The sequence below is a fragment of the Trichoderma atroviride genome, chromosome 5, assembly GCF_020647795.1.
Source record: "Trichoderma atroviride chromosome 5, complete sequence".
Lineage (NCBI taxonomy): Eukaryota > Fungi > Ascomycota > Sordariomycetes > Hypocreales > Hypocreaceae > Trichoderma > Trichoderma atroviride.
The window spans coordinates 1417579-1442128 of NC_089404.1; the positions used below are offsets into that span (position 1 = coordinate 1417579).

Below are 24550 nucleotides of genomic sequence, written 5' to 3' on the forward strand. Positions count from 1 at the left end.
TACCCTGGAGCGAAATGCCCATGCATTCACGAAAAGCGCCTACCCTAGAGCTACCCTGGAGCAATATGCCCGCGTGTGGAACTCGAATTTAGGACTAATTACTTGAGTTATATCCATCTCATCAAGGCTTTCCTTCCATTCTTCCAGAGGAGAAACTCTGGGGCCATGGTGTTCACATCTTCCACTACGTCAATAGTGCCAATAATTCGATGTGGCAATTACGGTGCGAGTAAAGCGGCCCTCCACCATTTCCTGATGGTGCTTCGCCAAAACATGAAGGACGCCTCGTCCGACGTCAGGATAATCGAGATATTCCCGCCAAGCGTGCAAAGTAAGTCGGAGAATTGGATCTTTGTCGTTGGAGGAAGAAGCCTAACTTGAAGCATCAATTCAACAGCTGAGCTACATGATGCCAGGCATCAACCAGACCTAAAAAATGGTGCCCAGATTGGCATGCCATTAGAAGATTTTACTGAAGCAGCGCATAACGCAATTATTCGTGGGGAGGAAGATATCGTTATTGGTGCGGCAGAAGAATGGTACTATCCCTTTGAGCCGTTACGTCACGGAAGGTTTACAGAGTTGGTGGAGAAGTTGAGAGATTACGGGAAATAGAACAGAGTAAAGAAGCGGCACAAACTCATTTCTGGTTCTAGGATCCAGGATCAAAATGGATGCATGCCCAATATTTCGTCAGTTACGTCAATGGTATAGCTGCAACCCCCCAGTTTTAATGAAGGGGGTCGGATTTAATCTATGTGAAGCCGTGTAGTCTACACGTAGTAGGGGCACGAAAGCGTTGAACGTTCGTCGCTTATTAACAAGGAAACAAAGCTGAACATATACTCCATTTTTGTGTGAATATACTAAGAAAGAGAACCTTCTAATCCCTGTGACGCGGCTGCTCCTCCCGATTCTCGTCTTACTTTCGAAAGACATGCCATTTGCTTGGAACCAATCAGGATAGAGTAGATACTTCCCGATTTGCACTGGTTTGGCGCCAAGTTTGGCGCCAAATGGTCTTGTAGTCGGATTGGGGACGTCTGATTATTAAAACATCTGCCGCGGCAATTTGCTTATCAATCCTGAGATCTTTCTGAAATAGTATTTGACGGAATTGCTATGGCTACCTCGATATAAGTAGAGCCAGTGCGGTCGTCGATGATTGTAGTTTGAACGATCAAGCACACAATAACGCACACAGAACAGCCAATCTTTCAACGAGACTTGTGTCTTATCTTTCTCCATCTACATGTCTAACATGGATCCACTTACGATTAAGTCAGTTCTGGTCATCGGCCCTAGCGGAAATGTGGGCAGGTCCACAATCAAGGCACTCCTAGACGAGAAGTTCGACGTCACGGGACTCTCGAGGACATCTTCACAGGCGACTTTGCCCAGTGGTGTCCGACATGTCAAGTCTGATTATTCGGAAGCATCTCTGCGCGAAATATTCAAAGGCCAAGATGCCGTTATTAGCACCATCTCTAGCATCGTCGTTGGAGATGCGTTGGCGTCTCAGAAGGCCATAATCAATGCGGCTATCGCGGCCGGCGTCAAGGTCTTTTTCCCGTCCGAATATGGGATTGACACATCGGATCGCTCCGCATCCACCTATGTCCCATTTCTCGCTGACAAGATTGAGATCATGGATTACCTCAAAGCGAACGAAGACAAGATCTCTTGGACAGCTCTGGTTACCGGCTCAATGTTTGACTGGGGATTGAACATTCCCGGGTTTGGTGGCTGGAATTTGTCCACCCACTCTGCCACTATTTTTGACGGTGGTAATATTCCTTACGAAGCAACCAACCTTGATCAAGTCGGTCGTGGTATTGCAAAGTGCTTGAAGAATCCGGGGCTTACCAGGAACCAATATGTATACGTGAATAGCTTTACCATCACACAAAATGAAGTTCTCAAAGCTCTGGAGAAGAACATGAAGGAGGGATTTACGGTCTCGCAAGGTAGTGTGGAGCAGCTGTGGAAGGAGGGGGCATCACAGGTGAAAGCTGGGGAGCCACTCGGTGTGTTGTCTATGCTGAGCGGTGCTATCTACGGAAAAGGGAATCTGGCACACTTTTCATCTACAAGAGGTTTATGGAATGACCGCTTGAACCTGCCCCAGGAGAGTTTAGGCGAGTTCTTGGGGGAATACCTCGCCAAAAATGTGTAACATAATTTATACACTACGAGATAGATCGAAGCTTTGAAGTGAATTTAAATCATCCTAGAATTAAAAATTGAACTTGGACCTTTTGCAGACCCAGTCCTCAAATGCTACGTCGACTTCTGTGAAGGTGGTAAGCATTCGTCTACTACTGCTGCTTCATAGCGGCCTTTTCTGGAATATCGCCTCTGCAAAGTCGAGATATCGGTTATTGATGAACACGGTGAAACTTGCGGTGACGCCAGTTTTTACTTCTGGCGTATCCTACGTCAGGGAGATAAACATTCCGAAGAGATCGTAGACGCCTAAAGAAGACTCCTTTGAACAGCTTTATGGCGAAATCGTACTTGGAACTAACCTCGACTCCGTCTCGTACGCTTCGACTCGGCTGATTGGCAATCGGCACAGAAAGGCGTGAAAATTTATAAGCACGTTCTGTCATGATGCCGAAGTCGTGGCTCCTAACACCGACAGGTTCCTAGTCCTACGTAGACTCCCTGTTGTAATGTCCGAAGATCGGCAATAGACAGATTCCCCGGTTGTAAGGAGCTTCGGGCATTGAGGTTGATGACCAATCTGATTCTGCTTGAGAGACACGTCATATACTGCCATGCATATATATATCGATGAGTTACCGCACAAGCACAATCTTATGACCGACCAAGTTCATTCTTATTGTTATCTCTACCTCACGCTCTTCTCATTTATCGCCATGTCAGCTAACAAAGTGAACGTATGTTACCAAGGGGTTGAAGGTTCGGTGAAAAGGGTTCTGCATAGTCTCCCCACTACGGTCAGTTCAAAGGAAGTCCTTATAAAGATCACACACACTGGGCTCTGCGGCACGGATATTCACGCCATTGGATGCAACTCAGTCCTAGGCCACGAGGGCATTGGAATCGTGGAGGCGATAGGGTCGGAAGTCACACAGTTGGAGATTGGCGATCGAGTCGGGGGTGGATTCTTGCGCAACTCTTGTGGGCATTGCAAGTACTGCCTAAATGGACAGGACATGTGGTGCTATGACCGAGATATCTTCATGGAGTCCGACGGAAGCAGACAGAATGGCACCCTTGCCGACTACTACGTTGGTATCGAGACTTATGTGTACAAGATCCCGCGAGTCATTTCCAACGAACATGCAACACCCCTACAATGTACTAGAGCTACTGTATACTCGACTCTGATTGAAAGTGTGAATCCTGGGCAGCGTGTTGGAATAGTTGGCATTGGTGGTCTAGGACATCTTGCCATCCAGTTTGCAGCGAAAATGGGGGCAGATGTTGCCGTGTTTTCATCAACTGCGGCCAAGGAAGAAGAAGCTCGACGATTTGGCGCGTCTGAGTTTTGCCTTTTGCAAGAACCAGGAAGTATCAACAAGCCTGTCGATGTGCTTGTCATAGCCGGCTCTGCATATCCGGAATGGGAGAAGTGCGTATAACTGCTGACATGCCGAACAATAGAAGCGCGCGCAGCTGACTATTTCGCATTGCTAGGTTTCTCGACAAAAAGGTTCTTGCTAGAAATGGCATTGTTATACCACTATCTGCTCCGGATTCCATGAATTTACCGTAAGTTTATTCACATTAAGGGGTTGCTTTTTGTTTGAACGAGCACCCAACTAACCTTGTGCGCTTAGGGGAGGACCCATGCTCTTCAACGGATACACAATGAAGATGTCGCTGGTCGCGACTAGGAAGGTTCACCGTGACATGCTGGAATTTGCAGCACTCCATTCAATCAAGCCTACAGTCGAGACATTTGAGCTGTCTGACTCCGGCGTTGCAGCTGCCTTGAATAAGCTCAAGGCAGGCACTATGAGATATAGAGGTGTCCTAGTTGCGGCCTAGGCGAGATTAGAGAAACTGCTTCATAGGGGCGGTGTAAACTCCTTACGAATAGACTCAGAAGGTTCTTGAAAATACAGAATAGCAATATTATATATTGGCGTATCTGAAGGTCGCTGTAGTTGCGCGGTTAACTGTCTGGCAGTTCTTGGGGCGTCTTACTGTGGCGAATCGGACGCTAAAGGAAGAGGCTGGAAGGTGGGGCTGGTGCTCCGTCAGGCGCCACTTGGTATTTTGCTGGTGAACATTCAATTCATACTGTCACTATATGGAACCGGAACTGACGGACATGAACCAAACCAGTAACTTTCTTCTTGCTGAACTGGAAAGATCAATCTTCGACTAACTTAATCGCCCTAACCATGAAATTTTACTCGAGCTGCCTGGCGGTGCATTAGTCTTTGTAGTCGCCTCCACTTGACCTGCTCTACGGATCAGAGGATGCCATAGACTAATTGGATGTCAGCCCGATAATGGTCCACATTGTGGGACTTTTCGTGCCTACACTTAGGATGCCTGTACTCAATTGACTGCCCGTGCTCTTGCGCACGTGCTCTTTACATCAAGTGGCGATTATCGAAATGATTGTTTCTTACTGTAGCACGACACTATTTGAGCGTCCTTGTTCCTAGAAGCAACTGCTTGTCGCCAATACAATCGAGATATTACGTTGGTTCTAGAAGAAAGAAATCAGCCCATACTTAACCCCTATAGTATCATTCTTGGCTGGATCTTGCTTGATAAACTGCCTGCTTTAAGTTTTAGCGATGATGTTACTGCTGTTTCTTCAATGTTTCTTCACTGTTTCTTTTGACAAAAACCAACCATTTTGTCACGGGATGGTAGTCAGATAGGGGGATGAAAGTATATTCAATTTGACTAAAGTAATGGTAACAGTAGGTATCTCATGAAGGGTGTATATATATTACAGATACTGCACAAAGGGCTGTGGCAAGCCCACACCGCTTGGTACCACATATGTACTGCTGGCTGGGACTGTTACAGATTATGTGAAAAGCTTTAATTCTATACTGCAATATCTTTGTGATGGTGCAGTAATTGAGATCACAGCAAAGACTCTATAATACAAGGGCCTCTTTGGGAATATCTGTTTTAATAACTGTTTAATTCAATATTCAATTTCTTCCTTAAGATCATATGTCAAGCAATAATAGTAATAGTATTTCTAATTATCATTTATGTTATTTATCTTATAAGAGGCCGATTAAGTGTAAATTTAACCTAGAGGTTTTTGGGAGACCCTGGGGCCTTGGGGCGCGCGGGGGGGAGGGAAGGGAGAGGGAGGGAAAAACGGCCAAGTCCGGCGGGGGAGCCTACCCGGGAGCCGCGGCAGGGCGGGCGTTCGAGCTCCAGGGTAGGTGCAGGGTAGGTGCAGGGTAGGCCGGTGCAGGGTAGGCCGCTCCAGGGTAGCTCCAGGGTAGCTCCAGGGTAGCTCCAGGGTAGGCGCTTTATACGGACGGGCACATCGCTCCAGGGTAGCTCCCGGGTAGGCGACTCGGACACGCGTACACGGACGCTATCGAGATCGATGCTTTGTGGCTGATTTAGGTTGAGTGCCCGCTGGATGCCTGAATTGACAACCAAGCAATCAAGATCTGGATGCTTCGAAAGAACGCTTTTCACTTTGTTAGCATGGTCATGGGACAACAAACTTGCTACACAGCACAAACCTGTCAACGAAGTCTGGAATACTCTCCAGTTCCGTGATGTCTTGTTGAATTGCGAAAGATCTATCAGGGTATCTCTCGACGAATGCGTCAAGCCTCTCCTTCCTCCGTCCGGTAACTATTACTTTCGCTCCCCCCTCGACAAATTTCGAGGCCAGAGATTGGCCTATACCGGATGTTGCACCGATAAGCAGAACTTTCTTGTAACATTTAGCTACTGAGGAAGCCATTGCCCAATCTTTGCAGGAGTATATGGGGATAGCGACAGAAATTTTATAATGTGGAAGTCCGAAATCCGGCCAGATCTCAGGAAAAGAAATGGACGTATTTATCTCATAATTGTGAAATCCATGATGTATTTCTCAAGCAGAATGTTATTTGTCATCCCATCATGTGCCGCACGCTTACAAACTCAAACGATTGGATGATATGACAATCGAACCAATGCCGATGCAGCTCCCTGCGACAACATCCTCAGTGGGAGAACTTTCGGCTGGTGATTTGAGCCGTGGAGTATTTATTGGTAATGCTAGCCGGAGAAACATCTGAAGGATCTACCATGTTGGCCCAATCAGAACGAAGTAGATACTTCTTAATATGAATTAGTCTCAAATTATGCTGGCACTAAGAGTGACACAGACAGACTAGCAAGACGTAGATACCAACTTTCATCTTTCGACGAACGTGTTAGTAAATGTCCACTGAAGGGTTCCGCTACGCAATATTCTTACAAATTTGTCTCAAATTACTGTCCAAATGACTCCGAAGACTCCGATGTCATCGAGTACCCTGGCGATTTAGCTGTGGATTTAGTATGGAATTTTTACAACAGAGGCGTCAAGCTGTTGCAACCTCCGAAACCGTAAGGCAATGCACGATCTTGAAGGAGTAGGTGCCGTATCCATGCCCTGTATGTTACAGCAGCTCATGGAAAAGTTTAATAAGCTGGCTAGGACTGGCTAATGCAGCCATAGCCATATTGCGTTCTTGTTCATAACGATCAGAGGATCATCATGGAGACCAAGAGAGTTGACGGGATCTATGCGCAACGGCAAACGTGCCTTACTACAAGACCAAAAGATCTTACTCTGAAAAGAAATGGTGTGAGGTCCCATACAATTCCGTTCATTGTTCGTGCGTAATTCGAGAGTCGCCATCTGCTGCATTCCACAAAGCACATGCACATGCCTGGCAAGCTTTCTCCATCCATGCAAAGCGCTCCATCGTTTCCATTAGTTGTAAACAGGATTGTACGCCACATAAACTGGACAACCTTTTGACTTCTGTCGTATACCAATGTCGGTGGGTGCCATGTTCGCTTGCAATTCCGCCAATTACAGTACACCAGAGTAGTAATTCCAAGGCTTCGGTGCTTTGGCTGATATGCGGGCCCGTCGCAAGAAGTTTGTTTCGATGGCTTGTAACGACATCTTCTCTCTGGCTGGCTGTTCTAGGAATTGGAAATGTGACATGAGTGCTGTACAACAGAGCGGTCATACGACATGCATCGTAGAGATTCAATATAGGCTGTAATGCTGTACGGTCCACCAGAATTGGTTCTCGTAAATCGTTGGCTGTCGGCAACGACAGCAATCGATGCTGGACGAGATTGCGGTAATCGCCGATTCGATCATAATAAGGACGATCCACAGAGCCGTCACTCAGCATTTGAAGTGCTCGCGACAGCCGGCCCAAGCCAGAAAAGACAATCACCAGTTTTTCCGGAATCCCTGCAGATTGCAGGTAGGCAAACCCGCTACTGACTGGTGGTGCTTGGTATATCTCTCCCAGGAACGCCTTAGTTGGAATGTCCGCATACAGCCGCCCATCGGGCTGAAGAAGCGGATAAATAGGTTTAGAAAATGATATGGCAGATTGAATCAAAGCAGCACTTGACATATTGTCAGCCATCTTTCCGGTTGCGTTCTAGGTCCAAGTAGGAAATGCTCACTAAGAAAGCAGCCACGGCATCGCAAATACAGTCAAATTCGCAGCACCGCCGTGCTTTTCCACAACGATTTGAATCGCCTTCCAATGCTCAGGTTGTAGCTCACTTCGAGCATAATGTGACAGCCATTGCATATCCGTAAAAGGCGGAGCAAAGGGGTTAGTGTCATGATGTGCTTCCAAGGACACGTCATTATTCATAGCAAGAAAGATCATCGCAGTCAACAGGGCTTCTACATCAAAGCAACTAGCTGACGATATCGCTTGACGAACCGACAAAAGCGCCTTGCTACTATAGCGTAATTGCTCCAATTGCAACTCTGCCCGACGTCCGCTCTGTGATGCGAGATGAGTAGAAGCACAGAGAAGGAAGGCATAGTGAACATGTGGGTTTGAGGCGGCAAGGGGTATTAGACTGCGATAGAGTTGCATAGGATAATCATCAAGGGTGCGCCAGCCTGGCCACATTGCAGTGATGCCTACTGAGTGTTAGGCATGATCTGTCAAAACGGTTCAAAACGCTGGCAGACTGCGGCTGGAGTCATGAACGCACAATAGTCAATCAGTTCGTGGCAGCGCTTATCCACTGTAGATGGAGGATAACACACGCCGAAAGGATCTTTTCGGCTCCCGCTCACAGCACTCGAAAGCTGCAGTCCGTTGCTGCGTCCAGGGAGTCCACGGGGGCCAGTCCATGGTGCCTGGTCGGCAGATTTGGGTGTAGCAGGTAGAATCCTCCTCCCGCGAGTGCCCGCTAATTGCTCAATATCTTGTACGCTTTCACGGATTGCAGCGTCATTTGCGTTGTTGCGCTGGGTGGAGGGGGATTTCTTCTTGCGAAGGGCTCGAGTGACCAGCTGTGAGCGCAGCAGTCGACGGTCTGCTCGTGACTTGAGAGATGCCAGGCTGGGTCCGTCGATGAATGTGAATTTGGACTGCTGCTCCATGTGTATTGTAAGGTGGCGATGACAGTTCCGACCCTGGTTGAGTATGTGTAATAGTAATAACGTCAATCCAAGCGAGCTCGGCGGCTTATTTATCCGAAATTTGTTGTAGGTAGACTGACGAACTATTAGCTGTTATATAAATTATTATAAAAAGCTTATTTTTTAAATTTTCCTTAATATTAAGGAAAAGCTAGCTGTTAGCTTCTTATTTTAATTAAATCGGAAGATTAACACTGATGCCAGAACAAGGATATCCATAATCACAAGTCCACCATCCAAACGAGACTAGAAACGATCGAGTCATTTTGACAAGCAAACTCGTCCTCATCACAAACACCAAAAACCGCATTGATATGTACGGCCAAATGGAGCAACACAGAACTGTAAGGAGTCTCGAAAGAAAAATCACAAGCAAGAATCGATATCCAGCAGAGCAATATCGAATACCAGAGACACCAACGGCCAATATACTTGGCAAAGGGTGACTGGAAGCTGACTGCAAGCTGGAATATGATGAAGGATCTAAATCAGACACACTATTGCATATAGCGGTAGGTCACGTGATAAAAAAGTCTCGTTCAGAGTATTCACCGTGACATTGTTCTGCTTCTGTCAGATAACTCTAACGCATTTTGACGTGTGTACTGGGATACCAGAGGACCCAAAACTCCGCACTAATCGGAAATGCTCTAACGTGGAAATTTTCATATCATCAGGGTATATCACACTGTCTGTGAAGAATTTGCCATTCGGTGACCTGCACAGACGGTATTGGTATAAAACATCTATGTGATGACTCTTATTGGCTTTCAGCGCCGTGTGACGATTTGTTTATTCTGCACTATCTGTTCATTCCCAGTTTTCTTGGATATCTGTTGGTTTCAACTTACGGTGCAAACCTCAATCCATGTCAATTCAGTTCTAGCTATGGATCTGCAATAAATGCGTCAGCAATGTCTAGAGATACGGAGCTCTGCACTAGCCGAATAAAGTAGGTTTCGCTAGCGCGTTTTGCAAAACTCCATACCCATAAACACTTGTTGAAGGAGTTGGACAGCCTCAGTGTCTTGTAGAATAAATTTTGGGGAGTTCAAGGATGTTGTTGTCAAGTCAGCTTCAAATGCCGTATTTACGAAGTCGAGAGTTGCTATCGCCGGCTGGTAATGATGTATATATTCAGCGGTGTGATGTGTAGAAAGAGGCAAACTGGGTGGCTGGCAACAATACTCTCTCCATCCTCATCAATCGATAATTCATAATGAACTTCTCTCGTTTTGCAATTGCTGCCGCATTGTCATTAATATGCAATACCAGCCAGTCGTGCGCGCAGACACCGCCAGGCTTTTCTCCAGCAACCAATAAGTCTCTTGGAGCAACCTTTGCAGGTACAAATGCAGCTCTTGGTGGTTCAGTCCCGCTCAGCGGTAAGTGATGCAATGGCGGCTATGAATCAGCAACCAGACTAATGAACAAATCGTAGAGACGAAAATTCCTCCACTGATTACGGCTGTAGAGCCCCTCAATACATCTTCGTCCCACATAGTAATGATGGTAGACCTCGACACTCCCGGCGGTGCCTCTAACAGAAGCCTTGCTCCTTACTTACACTGGCTCTTTACGGTGCCCAAGGGAGTCACGCAGCTATCTAACGAAACAAATTCGACCTCAATCGCGCAGTATGTTGCACCAGGACCTCATGTCGGTGATGGCCCACACCGATATGTCATTCTTCTCTTTGTAAATCCGAGTTCATCTTTCACCATGCCAGCAAGCTTCCGGAATCGCAACTTGACCGATCTGTATGGCCGTGTCATCTTCGATGTCAACAAATTTGCCACGGAGGGTCATTTTGATGTTGTTGCCGCTACTTGGTTCGAGACGGAGAGAAAAACAGTTGTCCCCATCACCTCAGCTGCTAACTTGGACGGCGTGGATTCGATGGCATTATTTCCTTACATGACTTCTTTGTTCATTGTAGGTCTCGTATCATGGATGATCATGTGAAGAATACATATGGAATAGGCTTGATGTGCAGTAGAGTCGTCTCGACAAGCCAGAGAGCCACATCGAGTGCAAACCTATATCAGAATCACGAGAGATCAATGTGCTTGGGCTCCACGGGGAGTGTGGTTGGAAGGCTGGAGTTCCTAGAGCCTATAGCTTGATTTGATCTTGTACAGTTCAATCGTGTTGGTGTTTCTTTTCGAAGTCTATAGATGGCACAGAAGCGAAATGATATAGAGTGAATAACTATATATATGATGCTGTCGTGAGACTCTGTCTACTATCCCCTCGGGATCCGCGTTTGACATCTATACATCCCGCGCAGCCTGGATACCAGAACAATTGTTGTGCTATGAAGCCCGTATCCTTTCAACAGCCATCGAGCTCAAGCCACTAAACGGTTTACGAAGCGAATCGTTGAGGGTTGAATGCGCTAGATTGCTCTGTCTCAAGGACGGACTGTACAGTGCCACAACTGTCAACGGTAGGAACATACGGAGATATGCGCAGCCAATATTCTTCGGCAGAAGATATGAATGACACTCGAGAATGACCTGACCATTTGTCGTTTCCAGTGAGTCTGCGCTGGGGCATCTGACGGACAGCGAATGGACTTTGGAGAGGAGAATACGCGCTGCTGAAAAACACGCCACTGTTAAAGCAGAAAACGCATCATAGTATGGTCTTGTGGAGCATGACGACAACAGAATCTGGCCATCATGTCGACTTACCTCTGCTTTGTAATCAGCCCACATGTTTTCAATCCTCCCATTGACGTCGTGGGCACAAGCGATGATATCGTCATTGGGGCTACGACTTTGTGAAAGTAATTTTTGAAGGGTAAAAATCTCAAGCACAAGCCGGTTAACAAGAGGCTCTTCCTGATCCGTCGTTATCCTAGATACAACGGCCCAAACATCTTGATTCGACAAAAGATTGTGACAGAATTTTGGTGAGACACTTACTGCAAAAGCCTAGATCCAATTAGCTATTAGAAATGGTGGACATTTTATGTTGCCACTAACAGTTTGGTGTATCACATGTGCGGCGACTCCTCTGAGGACGGCGACATCTTCAGACTTGGGGTCCGCAGAGACTAACATTTGCCAACAGGCCTCCAAGTGAACAAAGTAGGCGGGAGGATTTGTCGACCAAATTGCTTCATAAAGCGATAACAATACCGTTGTGCACATTTTGAACGTGACTGTCACGCCAGATCCACCAGATAGAACGGCAACATATCGAGATAATGCTTGTCCATACAGCCGAGATGCTTCCAAGAGAAGTGTGTAACTCTGAAACATGACACCGCAGAAGGCTGTAGCCGCCGCTCTGAGAGCAGCCTCGAGAATCAAGCCGTTGTCTCCAGACGATACAATCCCAAGGGCATAGAGCCACGGTCGTTTTGACGGCCCTTGTCTGTTGGATGAAATAAAGGACACGAATTGGGAAATGAACTCCAGGGATGCAAAGGCTTGAGAAGACGGCTGCTTGACTATGGGAACGGAAACATCCCGTCGCAATCGTGATCGTTCCAGCGCCTTTTGATATCGTGCGGTTACGAGGCGCGTCTGATCCAGGATTATGGGCCCTTGGATGGGTCCTGAACACGTTCTATTGGTGATGAGGCACTGAAGACATGAAGGTTGGCCGCCATCACAGCCGATGCGCCGTTGTCGACACGCTCTGCATCCACGACTCCGCCGAGGCATATCTTGGTCTGAAAAGAGAATCTTTTGCGAGGCTTTGTTGAGCAGTTGCTTGCAGTTTCGGACTGAAAGAATCTCTCTAAATAGAAATGGGATGTTGGCGGTAAGATGCATGTATTGAATGCATGGGTTATAACGCTAGCGAAACCTTCCGTACCAAGACTAGCGCTGATCAGATCTACGAGTTTCGGTGAGAATCCCGGAATATTAACCCCTTTACAGTTGTGGGATTGTAAATTGTCTGTTTACACTTAAAATCCTTCTGAGTCTTGGAAGAAAAGGATCTTTTTCATGTTGCATTCCTGCAATTGTGCGCTAAGACGTGTTGTTTGCGAGTATACGGACTATACACAATGGTCTAGTGTGTTGATCATGACTGAAGCCTTTGTCTACTACCAAAAAGAGCATTCTATATGGAGCCTTGGAAAGCAGAGGAACATACTCTGCGGCTGAAGCGAATCTCCATTGGAAATTCTCTATGGCTTCCCGTTCCAGACCTGTGAGAGAAAATCCTCCATCTTGGTAAACTCGTAGTCAGGAAACCTTTGGTTGAGTTCGCCAGACACGTCCCATCCGCCCTCAAGACTGCTGAGCAAAAAGCCAATAACGACCACCTTTGCCATTTCCTGCACTTCTTCCTCTTTAATAGCCGAATGGCTCCTCTCAAAGCGCCATGGCATGCTAATATCTCCAGCTTTGAGATTTTCGATGCCAACCTTTTCAACAGTAAAGGGACGACCTGGACCACATTAGAACGAACATTTACAAGCATTTGGACTGGACTGCAGATGTAAAGTACCTCGAATCTTCTCTCCAAGCTTGATGACCTGGGAAAGCGTGGCTCGGTTACCCTGAATTCCACTAATTTCCGGCCACTCTTTGTCAGAGCCGATGGCTTTGGCAATGACTGCGGAAGCATCAGCCGCCGTCGTCAATGTAATCGTGACGTCCTCGTGCCCATCAATCACAATGGCTTTGCATTTTTCATAATTGAAGATGATATCCAAAGGAGCAACGTGCTTTGCTGTTTGATATGGCGACGCCAGGTAGTCTAAGAAAAGGCCGGTTTGGAACAAGGTATATTCAAGAACCTAACAAATTCTGCATGAGTATAGAGCGCCAGTTGGAATGTGGGTAAATGAAGCATAATACGTGCCTTTCCATTTGCATTGATCTTTTTCAAGTACTCCCTTGCAATCTCTTTCCCGGCGTACCAAGACATGTGAGCAGTTCCCGAGCTGTAACCAGTGATTCAATACTTGCGCCCAAGGGTAAATTAAATCTGAGACACCTCTTACCTTCCATACTCGCTGGGTGCAAAACGCTTGACACCAGCAGCAACAGCGGCATCAATCAGCTGTTTCTGTGATTGTTGTCCTGATTCATGCATGATCTGAACAAAAGACAACAGAGTGTGGGTTCCCTTGAGAGCCTCCACTAGGGCACTTTGGTTGCTGTAGTCCACTGTATACCAAGTGGTTCCGGGAATCGCATCATCATTCGAAGCATCCTTTACAAGAATTAGCTTCTCTGGATTAGTAATGGTTCGAGGCTACTGACTCGTCTGCTCAAAATGGTAATGTTGTGTTTGCCCGTAGCAACAAGGGCATCTATGATTTCTCTGGCAACGGCTGTTGAAATCAGGGTTGTCTCGGGTTAGTCTGAATTGTTATGACTAGTATTGTGGGAATGTTGGAATATCATACGCCCAGAGCCGCCTGCGATAGTAACTTTGACCATTGTAAGCAATTGGATGAAGAGTGTTGCTAATTGAAAATGTATGCAATTTGCTGCTTTGTTGTAAGATTTTGGGGAGGAGATGGGAGATTAAATACTTTTCTAATTGGATCACAGAAACTAAACAACTCATGGTTATATTGACCATAAACACCGCGGGCGACCGATTCTCTGCGACTTGACTTTGATGGATTGACAATCTGCTAAGAGTTGACAAGGCTCAACGTCCAATCAGAGAGGGGCAATCGTTCCGCCGCGGTCGAACCGCTGTTTGAAATCGGAGTGCACTATAACAGTTTCTCCGCCTAATCTTACTATAGAGGGATGCTTATTCATTCCGCCGCGGTCGAACCAGGTTGAATCCTTCAACTTTGCGTGTTCAGCGATTCGTGTCTCTGCCGCGGCGGTTAAAACTAATTCGCCGCGTGTATTGCATGTGTCGCCAAATCATCACCGACTTTCACTTGCGCCTCCAAAAAGAAATACTGGGACGCTGTTTCGGCACAACCGGCTGAACCATGGCCACGGCGATCCCCAATAGCGACAGAAGCAGTGGCCAATTCTCCACACCCAAACGGAGAAAGATTCGAAAGGCACGCAAAGCTGTTGGGAGTGCAAGCGGAGAAAGATCCGATGCACTTTTGCCTCTCCAACTGAGTCTGTATGTGACGGGTGCAGAAGTCGTCGCGTCAAGTGCCTCAGCCAGGAATATCATGACGATGCAAGATTGGCACCAGCATCTGATAAACGAGGGAGCAATGTTGACAAAATTGTATACTCCTTTTCTAGCCTGTCAAATTATATCTCCTAGACTAACACCAAAAAGCGCGGCCAAGCTGGCGGTTCACATGGCGTTGCATCACCTTCCATATACAACTATATAAACAGCGCAGCATTTATCAGTTCGCCAGACAATCATGATGGAATCTCTCAGCAGCTTCTCGCAGCATGGCCAAGCCAGCCTGAGCTTGAGACCATATCAGAAATGAAAATCAGTAATACTTTCATGCTATTCCACGGCGTCACATGCATGCCATACTCGGATTTCATGAGCAACGACCTACCATCGCTTCAAGACGTGTTGCAGCCGCCTCTACCGGGATCTCACCCAGTCTTGATTGCTCGCAGGCTTCTCATGCTGGGCGTTTTTCTGCAAAGCGAGTCACTTCTGTCATCTGAGTTGCAGGTCATCATGTCTCGGGTTGTCGAAACCGCAAACAGACTGGTTGTTTGCAATGAAGACCTGGCGAGCTCACTTGAAGGCATCGAGTGCATCATGATGGAGAGCATGTTTCGTAACAATGCGGGCAATCTCCGCGGCGCCTGGGTCTCAAATCGCCGAGCCATGACTATGGCGCAAGTCATGAGCCTTCATCGATACAGAAACACTGTTTCTGGTGGTAGCAATAGAGATTGGAGTGCCAGGCCTCTGCCAAAAACAATCGATGCTGAGACGCGAAATCGTATTGAACCTGAGTTTATGTGGTTTCGGCTGGTCGCTACAGATAGATATCTATCCTTGATATTGGGGTTGCCACAGGAATCACTACAAGACCCCCATTCCGTCTGCTTGGAGTCCAAAGAGCCCAACGATTGCGCACTAGTAGATCGCCTTGAGCGCCTTCAAGTAGTTGCCGCGGGACTCATTCTGCAACGAAATAGCACAAACATTCACAACCTTGAAGCAACACTCAGAGTGGACAAACTTCTTCAAGAGGCGGCGGCTTTAACGCCTGCCCAGTGGTGGCTCCCTCCCGATCCCTTGTCCATCACGGGTGATTCTATGGAAGCTTTCAAAGAAACGCTCCGGCTCATGTATCAGCTTACCCATTTTCATTTACTTGCACAATTACATCTCCCATATATCCTCTTGACTTCCAACGATCGGAAATACGACTATAGCAAGATGACGGCTATCAACGCGAGCCGGGAGATACTATCCCGTTTCGTCCTTTACTTTGACAGTAGTTCCAACTGCTCCTCCTACTGCCGCGGAATCGACTTTTTGACTTTTATCGCTAGTATGACGCTGTGTCTTGCTCATATAAAAGGGCATTGTCAGCGTCATACTAGTATCATGAACAACGAGACTACCAGCGTCTTTCAACTTCTCGTACATCAGCGCCCTCAAGACATTGGATTCATAGAGCGTATAATGGAGAGTATGGAACACAAAACAACAAAAGACAACAACCCCATTACTCAAACAATTACCAACAGCCTGAGACAGCTTGTGGCCATTGAAGCTTCTGTGGCCAGTCAGAGTTACTTTACTGCAAGCCTCTCTTGCCAAATCGGCTGCGATGGACTTGAGAGCAGTGGTATCAGTATGCATATGAAGAATGACGTGTTGCACATCTACGTGCCTTACTATGGTACTATTAGAGTAGAGCGCGAAAGATCTATAGGCAGGTTTGTTGAGAGCAATCTTATTTTGGCAGACTCCACATCACAAATGCCCTTGGAAGCGTTTCAATCGCCTACTGAAAGGTCTCTTGTCACGGAGACTTTTGATGAACCTGTTGTATCCAATAATCGAATTACAGAGGAGGATAGCAGATTGATACCTGGCATTGGGGAAGACTTCAGTGACTGGGCACTTGGTAGCATGGATTTAACTCTATGGGAGACGATATAATCCAGTCCAACTTTTGAAGACCCATTGAGCTTCTATCAATATTCATGGTGAAATATCTGACGTGATAGATAGAGAACGAATAGGGATACAGAGATGCGAAAAGAAGCTTTTCGTGTTTATAAGTATCAAATAATAACCTTGTACATGGTAGATTATACTTTCAGTATCTCGGTTCTCACATTTCCCCAAACAAGGCCTATACAAAAAAAGGAAGTGTAGTGTTGGAGCTAATGACAGTGCTTATGATGCCAAGGTAATTCACCAACAAATCACCATCTGCATGCAGATCCTGCTGCACCCAAACGGACTGGATCATATCTCTCAACTTCCCAAAATTCCTTACAAAACTGTCCCTCTCAGTCCTGTCAATTAAATCGATGATGGCTGCTCGCCGCTCATCCGTGTATGCCTCGCAGGCCATAATAAGTAAGGGAAAGGCATGTTTACACAAACAAACCGTGACAATCCCATCAAAAGCCTCTTCAATCTCAGATTCCAGGTTTATGGTAGACTCCCATTGGCTCTGAGAGGCTCGTGAGAGGTAGATTCGTGTGGCCAGCTGCCATATTTTTACGCCAAGTATAATATCGGCGTCCGAGTTGACCAAATTTAGCGTGGAAAGAACGTTTTCGGCTCTGCTCTCAAGTGTTCTCAGGCTGTTGTGGTAGTCTTCACCGCGGCTTCTGGGGTCCCATGGATCGTACAATTTGTCACATAACTCGGAGAGCAAATTCAATATTGCGTGTGTGGGATTTGGAGACGGCAATGCCTCAGATGCATGTTAGTAGGTAATATCAAAAGAATTCTCAGTGGAGCTTACTGGTCGGTATCTCGTCAAAGATAGATGTGCGACGTCTTTGGTATTTGGATACTTTGCAGCTGTGGTGTCTGGGGGTAGCGGTTTGTGACGCCAGTGATATATGGGAAACCGAGAAACCGCATTGTAGTAGTAGGCCCAATCAAGAACGTGGTGAATATCGTTTCCGTGCGCCCGATCTTGAAGGCTAGTTGCCTGGGCAATATCTATAGCTCCCCAGACATACCACAGCCACTCGCTGGAGCTTCCTAACGGGAGTAGAATCTGCAAAGGCATTTGAGCACAACGACCGACTTGCCTTAATAGGAATACGCCTTTTGTTAACTACTCACCTCAAAAGCGCTGAGAAGCATCGATGCAGCTACATGTTGAGCCGCTTCGACCAGGCTCAGCCGCCCCCCTTTGACAGGAGCAGATAGATACTGGAGTGCCAATATCTTGAGTTGAATGGCCTGCTGGTGGAGTCCGCTGCGGTGGAGCGAAGAAAAAGAGAGCAATGCAAAGAAGAGAGCGAGGCCCGGGGCTGTGTCTCGGGCTAGAGCCATGCGTACAAGTGCGTCTCGAATCTGGACACTGCCGGTGGTAAACGTGACCAATGATAGATAGGCAGTGTTGTGAACTGGCGTGGATGCCCATGGTAAGCTAATGCACCATGCATCACACATTGGATATGGCGTCTCTTATAGACTTACAATGTTGGATCAGGTCTGTATGCTCTAAAAATGGCTGAGGCTGCATCCACAACTTGGGAATAGTTCGAATCAGGGGATGAGATGGTTGTACCCGCAGCGTTATATCACGGTATACTTGCATGTCCTGCCAAGTTGTGTTGACGAAGAGGTTGTTCCGACGGTTGGGACTCTGAACCGCTGGAGCAGAGTCTGCCACAAGAGCTCGCTTATTGTCATTGTCTCTAGGCCACGACAGGCGCATCTCGTAGCCCTCGCATTTCCGCTGAGCTCGAGCACACTTGCGACAGGCGGGCAGATGCCCGTCGCACTGAATCCTCCGGGCTGGAGGCAACACAATTAGGCACGATGATGCATGTTTGCGCACATGTCTACGCACCTGTACACGTCCAGCAGCCTTTTCGGTGATTCATATTTCCCTTTTCCACCAATTTTAGTTTCGGTATCTGACGCAAATCCGGCGATGGTGTTGTTAATTAATCAGCTCCGGCGAAACAGTCGATGACACGCATGAAGCACGCATGAAGCTTGTCCAAGTTCAATGTCTGCACTTATAATTGTCGACGCCATCACCCTTATTAGGCCCACCAGAAGCAACTTTTATCGAGGCTTGAAAGCATTTGTCATCGAATCGACGTGGCTTTGAGCAGGAAGGATTCGGCATTACAGCAGCCTGCGAAGGAGTCTCAGCCACAGCCCGATACGGCTAGGATTCGAGTCTTATCCACCGAGTTCCGAAACTGTTGGCTTCAACTCTTAACCCCGGACCCACCGGAAGCAAGTATTCTCGAGGCGCTATACCGGTTTTGATATCTTCAGCGGACTTGCGTGTCGTTGTCGTGTACTTGGCAGCATTGACGAAAGATGCATTTCTAATAGAAGAGAATGAGGATTTTATGTGAGGGATGATCTGATTCCTATGTGATGGTGGCTACGGCCAGCACTTGTCTGTCTATATATAACCCTCGTGAAGTCCTGTGTTGAAATGTAGAATCCAGATTCAATTACACAGCTCTCATCTCAGGATCATCCTCATACTCTTCACATAACCAACAAATATCTATTTTTTCTACTTTTCTTTTCCAAACAACGCACTTTCAATATGGCTACCTACCTAGTTACACAGGCCACCGGCCAACAAAGCCAGTCGGTCATCGCCCATCTGCTCGCAGCAGGCTTCAAAATCCACGCCGTCGTCCGCGACCCTGCAAAGATTCCACCAACCTTGAAACAGCAAGGCATCACCATCTTCAAGGGCGAAAGCACAAACTTTGACGAAATCTTCCAGGCAGCGCAAGGCTGCAAGGGAGCTTTCCTAAACACTTTCCCGATTCCAGGAATAGAAGCCCTGCAGGCCAAGACCATTGTTGCGGCATGCGAAAAGGCAGGAGTAGAGAATCTCGTCGCCGCCACCACCTTTACCGTCGAAAATAGAGCCTTTTGGGATGACGAGGTCACGAAGGAGGTTGGCTTGCACGACTACTGGGTATCCAAAGCACAAGTCGAGGAGGCTGTCCGCGCGGGCAATTTCAAATCGTACACTATTGTTCGGCCCGCCGTCCTTCATACAGACTTTTTCCTGCCAGGCGTCCATCTCAACTTCCCTGCGCTCGCCGAACGTGGAGAGCTGGACCATGCCTTTAATGATGGCGTTCCCATCTTTTATACCGATATACAGGACGTTGGAAAGTACGTCGCAGCAGCCTTTCAGGATCCAGCCAAATTCGCCGGCCAGGAGGCCAATGTGATCAAAGACCTTCTTACTGCTGAAGAGGTTGGCGCTATCATTGCCAAGGTTAGCGGTAGAGATATTCCAGTGAAACGCAGGGCCAATGTGGAAGTAGAGGAGCTCAAGGCCTCTGCCCACGGCATGTTGTTTCACCTTTGGGCAAACAAGAAGGATCTAACTCCTTATGTGAATGTGGCCAAGGAAACTCAGGCCAAGTTTGGCATACCATTGACTTCACTGGAAGCGGCGTTGCAGAGGGACAAGGCTCGTCTTTTGGAGTGTTTGCCGGCGTAATCGCCAGGATGTATATAGCAGTTAGTGTAGACATGCCCTCTTAGCAATTAAGATATCGTTGATTTAGCAGACTTCAAAGCTTGTTCACTTGATGAATATAGGGTTACAAGAACGATAATCATAATGATTGATTATATTTACATGACTGAAGTGATGAAGTGTTTTGGTATATGTGCATCAACTTTGCGTAGTGGTTAAGTTAGTAGCGGCCAACTGGTGGTCTGCAGTGTAGCGTGGACATCAAGTTGAGAATACTTGCAATAGCATATGAAGGAGCTTGCGGTTTTGTAAATTCCTCATGGTGACTCTTACTGGGAGCGATGAAGCTTGCTCTTCCATCGAGCGTGCCGCGGACATCTTCTTGGGACTTCCAATCTAGGTATACCTACCACAAGACAAGAGACGCCGAGTGTCACGAAATCTCGGCTAGATACAATATCCAATCAAGACTTTGCTGAAAGCTATCAGCACGTTTAGTACATCAGTTAATGGGACGAAATGGCAAAGGCTTATGACTACAGCGACAACTATGCCATTCGGCTTGACTAAAGTGGCACAATAGCCAGCAGCTGATCCTCTTAAATGGCCCTGCACTGATGATTGTCCACGGCCGAACCCAGTCCGAACTTGGTGTTGTGCAGTCTGGAATAGAAGTGTCAATCCGGGGTACAGCGCATACGGCCCAGGCAGATGGTAGCCCATCTTATACACTACACGCGGATGAGTTGGTTGGAGTTTGGAGACTGCGATAAAAAAATCGACATTTTACTCGAGATGTCTGTTATACTAGCGGCCACTTAATGGTACAAGACGATAGACAGGCGAATCACATTGTTCAAAAATGCAGGGACCATTGTCAATACGTGTACTCCCATCATGGTAAAGTAGCTCGTCCATATGATGCGCTGGCTGACAGGCAGGACCGAGAATACCGACTGAGATGGCATTCGCCGCTCTCAATTATCAAGACTCTATGCTTCGATCCGGAGCCGCAAATAGTCCAATGTGGTCGAACCGTGTCATGAGTTGTGGCTTCGTAAAGCAAATAGAAGCCCAATTGAGGCTAGCCTCACAAGACTGAGACAAAGTCCGGTAAGATCAATATCATTGACTACTGGCAAAGACAGCCTAGATTTTATGATGAGAATTGGAGTCATAAATGTGATGGATGATCACGGTTATGGCGGCTACATTGTGTGGGTGGCCTCGTCATGGTACTGGGCTTATAAGCCCAAGAGGTGGAGATGATGCGACACCACCGACCAACATGCATTTCAAGCGTGGCTAAGCACATGCGTATCAGTTCAAATGGGCACTTATAAGTAGGTCGCAAGCATGCTCTATGGCTGCAGTGCCTGGTTCTTGAGTCTCATTCTTCTCTTCAACAGTTTGGTTTCCTCTTCTCTATTCTCCTCTATCTCCTGTGAAACACATGGACTCTCCAACTACCTGCTACGATGTCCTCATTCTCGGAGATGGTCCCGCCGGTCTATCGGCCGCTCTAGCTCTTGCTCGCGGTGATCGTTCCGCCATCCTCCTCAGCTCTGGTTCGTATCGCAATCACGGCGTGGCTGCTCTCCACAGTGTAATTGGCCACGATGGTGAGAGTCCCGAGCAGTTTCGCGCTGGAGCACGAGAGCAGCTGCGACAAAAATACCCAAACATTGCCATGGCTGAAGGAGAGATGATTGTGCAGGCACGCCAAGCCGAATTCTCTTATCAAGGGCGCAATTGGAAAGGCTTCCGCTTAGAATCTGCGAGAGGCAATTCCTTCTATGGACGCAAGTTGATCTGGGCTGCCGGAGCTCGCGATTGTTTCCCGGAAGATGTGCCCGGCTTCGCTGCTTGCTGGCCATCTCACATCCATCACTGTCTCTTCTGTGATGGGCTGGAACAGATCCGGAAGCAGCCAACAGCAGGCGTGGCTGTCTTGGCATATCCGTGGAAGCCCATCTACGGCTACTTGGCCATGCAGGCGGCGTCGCTACGGCCTGCTCGAGTCGTCATTTTGACCAACGGGGATGTGTCTGAGCAAGAGCAGGAGGCTGTAGAAAAGGCGTTGCGACTGGCCCGCGGCGTTGGCTGTACCGTCGACAATCGCCGAATCTCTCAGCTTCATCTTTCAGATGCTGCTGGGTCCAGCCTGGTGACGGTCGATTTCACCGATGGCTCTCACGACGAGTTTGTGTTTCTCATGAACAAGCCCAAAACCGACGTCACGTCTCGAGAGCTCATCGATCAGCTGGGACTCGAGCTGGAGGATTCGCCGCATCTCGGAACTACCATCAAGCGCCGCGAGCCCTGCGGCGAGACAAACATTCCCGGCGTCTACGTGATTGGCGATGCAGGAACCCATGCCAAGCAGATTGTGGTGGCCATGGCGCAGGGCGGATATGCCGTGGATAGTCTGTGGGGCGAGTTGCTTACAGAGGACGCTGAAAGGAAGATGCAAGATATCAAAGGCGGCGTTGCATCTTAAAACGGTACAACTATGATTGAAGCACTTGTATCAAGTACATTATTTACACCATGTTCAACTTTATATAGTAACTTGTTTATTCTGTTTTCTGTTCTTTGACTATGAAATGAATTTAAAGGGCACCACCAGGGGTGGGCACCAGGGGTGGAGCCTGCGGCGTAATTTAATTCCACATGGGGAAACTCACCAAGCCCAGACACAATGAGGATTGATAGATTGAGAGCTCTTTCTTGATGTTATGAGTGGTAGTGCATGGCTGTTCTTACTGGTGGGGTGATTTGGCTAATGTATTGCAATGACAAACTAGACCTATTAAATAGCCCGTATTATTTTGGCAATACGCCGGCTTCTTCAATGGACTATCGGCTCAAGCTGGCGGAAGTGAGGCAATAACAGGTCCATGTTCTGGGCTGCAGCGTATTACTGCCAGCTTAGACTTCTGTCAGCCCCCGCATCCTTTCGTCTCTTCTTTCTTCAACTCATAGCCGTCCAAACCCCATTTCATCAGTAATTCACCTCAAAACTCGTCCAAATGAAGGCGTCAAAGCAATTGATCGATAGCTCGCAAGCGATCCTAGAACCCACCCGTGGCTTCTACTGACGACGTAGAAGCGCCCATCTGCCGCGATTTCACGAGGACTGGGGATTGGCCAAATCGGCCTAGGCTGCAGGGCAAAAGCGCCGGTTGCAAAAGAATCTTGACCCCAGTCAATGCAGAAATAGGTCAGATACGCGCGCTGCAGGAGATTGCGGAGAACCAGGGAACCAGATTGACCAGCGGGCCCTCGCCGCTGGGCGATGTTCCATGTGCCAAAACAACTACTTCTTGAGACCAGATAAACGAGCAGAGTAGCACAGCTGGCTTTGTAAAGTCTGGGGTGCTCCACACACGGGGGCGGTTCTGCCCGATCCGTCATGCATGATCTAGCCTCGCAAGCTTGACAGCAATCTTGACCGAGTGGTCGTAGTGCAGGCTGCAGAGACCTCCTTCTAGCTTGAGACACGTCCCAGATCGCCAAGGCAGATTCGTTGAAACCCGGCACGGCACTCCATCTTCGAGCAATGGGCTCTCTGTCGTGCCGCATTGCCACCATCCCGGCTGTGGCGCTGTGGCTGCGGCGTAATTTTGGCGAGCAGAGCCTCGATCAGCCGGATAATTCCGTGCTAAGCCGCGTATCAGTGGAGCTGCGGAGTGGAATAGTCGAAGAAGAACTGATGACTTCCATCAATTACAGTAGCAGTGTGCATGGTAGAGGAAATCATCACTGTTTAGATTCAAGCAATCGTGGCACCATTCACGTTACTCGACATTGACATAGGTTATCTTGAATGGATCAAGATCGGCTGTTGTCCGCAAATCATCAACTAAGAGAATTCAGTTGAAGAACTCAGGCATGTCAGTACCAGAGAAATGAAACTCAATCAGTGAAATATTAAGACGTTGAATCAAATGAAAATCATTTCCATCCGGTTACTATTTCGACCCAAGGCAAAGCTGGAGGGGTCTACAAAATGCAGCGTATTCATCTGCTCATCCCGTAGGTTGTGAATCAGCAAGTCCATTCGAAGCAACATGAAGCTGATTAATGATGTTCGGCCACATACTACTTTGCCTTATGTTAACATAGTAGCTATTTATAGAGCTGCGTAGGTATACAGGGCTTGTCGTAATTGCTAGTTGTTTGTCAATTCCGCTAATCTTCTTGCAAAACGTCTCAATCTGAAGGGGACGTCGATGTACATGCATTACGCCATGTTGATGAGGCATCTCCATGGGCTGATTCCACGGTACCACCACAGCCTTGCGGTGCGGTGCAAACCAGCCAATGAGAGACACATTATGCAACCTCCATAG

At 47.6% G+C, this 24550-nt stretch overlaps 11 protein-coding genes across 14 annotated transcripts; 7 read left to right on the top strand and 4 right to left on the bottom strand.

Annotated features, from left to right (window-relative positions):
* Positions 1-273: 273 nt before the first annotated feature.
* On the top strand, positions 274-615 carry TrAtP1_009668 (uncharacterized protein; the record flags this gene model as incomplete). The annotated part of the gene is made up of 2 exons (XM_014091256.2): positions 274-331; positions 398-615. The coding sequence occupies 2 exons, from the start codon at positions 274-276 to the stop codon at positions 613-615; spliced, it is 276 nt and encodes a 91-aa protein (XP_013946731.2).
* A 504-nt stretch (positions 616-1119) lies between these two features.
* TrAtP1_009669 (uncharacterized protein) lies at positions 1120-2264 on the top strand. The gene has a single exon (XM_014091255.2). It carries the CDS (start codon positions 1253-1255, stop codon positions 2174-2176), a length of 924 nt encoding a protein of 307 aa, XP_013946730.2. The 5' UTR covers positions 1120-1252; the 3' UTR covers positions 2177-2264.
* A 618-nt stretch (positions 2265-2882) lies between these two features.
* TrAtP1_009670 (uncharacterized protein) lies at positions 2883-4020 on the top strand (the record flags this gene model as incomplete). The annotated part of the gene is made up of 3 exons (XM_066114373.1): positions 2883-3601; positions 3667-3741; positions 3810-4020. 3 exons carry the CDS (start codon positions 2883-2885, stop codon positions 4018-4020), a joined length of 1005 nt encoding a protein of 334 aa, XP_065970469.1.
* Positions 4021-6310: 2290 nt separating this feature from the next.
* Positions 6311-8604, bottom strand: TrAtP1_009671 (uncharacterized protein). Its single transcript, XM_014091253.2, has 4 exons — positions 8206-8604; positions 7657-8131; positions 6437-7596; positions 6311-6377 (listed from the first exon to the last, which is right to left on the bottom strand). Exons 1-3 carry the CDS (start codon positions 8597-8599, stop codon positions 6831-6833), a joined length of 1635 nt encoding a protein of 544 aa, XP_013946728.2. The 5' UTR covers positions 8600-8604; the 3' UTR covers positions 6311-6377; positions 6437-6830.
* A 1251-nt stretch (positions 8605-9855) lies between these two features.
* TrAtP1_009672 (uncharacterized protein) lies at positions 9856-10626 on the top strand. The gene is made up of 2 exons (XM_014091536.2): positions 9856-10023; positions 10080-10626. The coding sequence occupies exons 1-2, from the start codon at positions 9858-9860 to the stop codon at positions 10601-10603; spliced, it is 690 nt and encodes a 229-aa protein (XP_013947011.2). The 5' UTR covers positions 9856-9857; the 3' UTR covers positions 10604-10626.
* A 201-nt stretch (positions 10627-10827) lies between these two features.
* TrAtP1_009673 (uncharacterized protein) lies at positions 10828-12391 on the bottom strand. Of its 2 annotated transcripts, XM_066114375.1 has the most exons (3): positions 11629-12391; positions 11335-11577; positions 10828-11240 (listed from the first exon to the last, which is right to left on the bottom strand). In XM_066114375.1, the coding sequence occupies exons 1-3, from the start codon at positions 12313-12315 to the stop codon at positions 11082-11084; spliced, it is 1089 nt and encodes a 362-aa protein (XP_065970471.1). In that variant the 5' UTR covers positions 12316-12391; the 3' UTR covers positions 10828-11081. The 2 variants fall into 2 exon arrangements, with proteins under 2 accessions (XP_065970471.1, XP_065970470.1); XM_066114374.1 differs by having other exon boundaries at positions 10828-11577.
* Positions 12392-12678: 287 nt separating this feature from the next.
* TrAtP1_009674 (uncharacterized protein) lies at positions 12679-14151 on the bottom strand. Its single transcript, XM_014091251.2, has 6 exons — positions 14019-14151; positions 13873-13943; positions 13611-13822; positions 13469-13550; positions 13112-13403; positions 12679-13051 (listed from the first exon to the last, which is right to left on the bottom strand). The coding sequence occupies exons 1-6, from the start codon at positions 14050-14052 to the stop codon at positions 12789-12791; spliced, it is 954 nt and encodes a 317-aa protein (XP_013946726.1). The 5' UTR covers positions 14053-14151; the 3' UTR covers positions 12679-12788.
* Positions 14152-14430: 279 nt separating this feature from the next.
* Positions 14431-16710, top strand: TrAtP1_009675 (uncharacterized protein). Its single transcript, XM_066114376.1, has 2 exons — positions 14431-14821; positions 14876-16710. Exon 2 carries the CDS (start codon positions 15035-15037, stop codon positions 16685-16687), a length of 1653 nt encoding a protein of 550 aa, XP_065970472.1. The 5' UTR covers positions 14431-14821; positions 14876-15034; the 3' UTR covers positions 16688-16710.
* A 24-nt stretch (positions 16711-16734) lies between these two features.
* TrAtP1_009676 (uncharacterized protein) lies at positions 16735-18813 on the bottom strand. Of its 3 annotated transcripts, XM_066114377.1 has the most exons (5): positions 18573-18813; positions 18197-18517; positions 17837-18123; positions 17508-17768; positions 16735-17456 (listed from the first exon to the last, which is right to left on the bottom strand). In XM_066114377.1, exons 1-5 carry the CDS (start codon positions 18604-18606, stop codon positions 16884-16886), a joined length of 1476 nt encoding a protein of 491 aa, XP_065970473.1. In that variant the 5' UTR covers positions 18607-18813; the 3' UTR covers positions 16735-16883. The 3 variants fall into 3 exon arrangements, with proteins under 3 accessions (XP_065970473.1, XP_065970474.1, XP_013946724.1); XM_066114378.1 differs by having other exon boundaries at positions 17837-18517; XM_014091249.2 differs by having other exon boundaries at positions 18197-18813.
* A 482-nt stretch (positions 18814-19295) lies between these two features.
* Positions 19296-20216, top strand: TrAtP1_009677 (uncharacterized protein; the record flags this gene model as incomplete). The annotated part of the gene is made up of 1 exon (XM_014091248.2): positions 19296-20216. One exon carries the CDS (start codon positions 19296-19298, stop codon positions 20214-20216), a length of 921 nt encoding a protein of 306 aa, XP_013946723.1.
* Positions 20217-21533: 1317 nt separating this feature from the next.
* On the top strand, positions 21534-22788 carry TrAtP1_009678 (uncharacterized protein). Its single transcript, XM_014091247.2, has one exon. The coding sequence runs from the start codon at positions 21649-21651 to the stop codon at positions 22693-22695; it is 1047 nt and encodes a 348-aa protein (XP_013946722.1). The 5' UTR covers positions 21534-21648; the 3' UTR covers positions 22696-22788.
* The last annotated feature ends 1762 nt before the right edge of the window (positions 22789-24550 follow it).

Excerpts from the sequence above, each read along its gene's own strand:
- TrAtP1_009669 (XM_014091255.2), top strand. The coding sequence starts at position 1,253 with ATGTCTAACATGGATCCACTTACGATTAAGTCAGTTCTGGTCATCGGC.
- TrAtP1_009671 (XM_014091253.2), bottom strand. The coding sequence starts at position 8,599 with ATGGAGCAGCAGTCCAAATTCACATTCATCGACGGACCCAGCCTGGCA. Across the intron at positions 8,132-8,205 it reads CCACGAACTGATTGACTATT|GCATCACTGCAATGTGGCCA; the intron begins GTGCGTTCATGA and ends AACACTCAGTAG. Across the intron at positions 7,597-7,656 it reads ATGCCGTGGCTGCTTTCTTA|TGCTGCTTTGATTCAATCTG; the intron begins GTGAGCATTTCC and ends CAATATGTCAAG.
- TrAtP1_009672 (XM_014091536.2), top strand. The coding sequence starts at position 9,858 with ATGAACTTCTCTCGTTTTGCAATTGCTGCCGCATTGTCATTAATATGC. Across the intron at positions 10,024-10,079 it reads TGGTTCAGTCCCGCTCAGCG|AGACGAAAATTCCTCCACTG; the intron begins GTAAGTGATGCA and ends AACAAATCGTAG.
- TrAtP1_009673 (XM_066114374.1), bottom strand. The coding sequence starts at position 12,315 with ATGCCTCGGCGGAGTCGTGGATGCAGAGCGTGTCGACAACGGCGCATC. Across the intron at positions 11,578-11,628 it reads CACATGTGATACACCAAACT|GCTTTTGCAGTAAGTGTCTC; the intron begins GTTAGTGGCAAC and ends AATTGGATCTAG.
- TrAtP1_009674 (XM_014091251.2), bottom strand. The coding sequence starts at position 14,052 with ATGGTCAAAGTTACTATCGCAGGCGGCTCTGGGC. Across the intron at positions 13,823-13,872 it reads TTACCATTTTGAGCAGACGA|GATGCTTCGAATGATGATGC; the intron begins GTCAGTAGCCTC and ends ATTCTTGTAAAG. Across the intron at positions 13,404-13,468 it reads AGATCAATGCAAATGGAAAG|GTTCTTGAATATACCTTGTT; the intron begins GCACGTATTATG and ends AGAATTTGTTAG.
- TrAtP1_009675 (XM_066114376.1), top strand. The coding sequence starts at position 15,035 with ATGAAAATCAGTAATACTTTCATGCTATTCCACGGCGTCACATGCATG.
- TrAtP1_009676 (XM_066114377.1), bottom strand. The coding sequence starts at position 18,606 with ATGAATCACCGAAAAGGCTGCTGGACGTGTACAG. Across the intron at positions 18,124-18,196 it reads TACAGACCTGATCCAACATT|TTCACAACACTGCCTATCTA; the intron begins GTAAGTCTATAA and ends CATCCACGCCAG. Across the intron at positions 17,769-17,836 it reads TGCTTCTCAGCGCTTTTGAG|ATTCTACTCCCGTTAGGAAG; the intron begins GTGAGTAGTTAA and ends ATGCCTTTGCAG.
- TrAtP1_009678 (XM_014091247.2), top strand. The coding sequence starts at position 21,649 with ATGGACTCTCCAACTACCTGCTACGATGTCCTCATTCTCGGAGATGGT.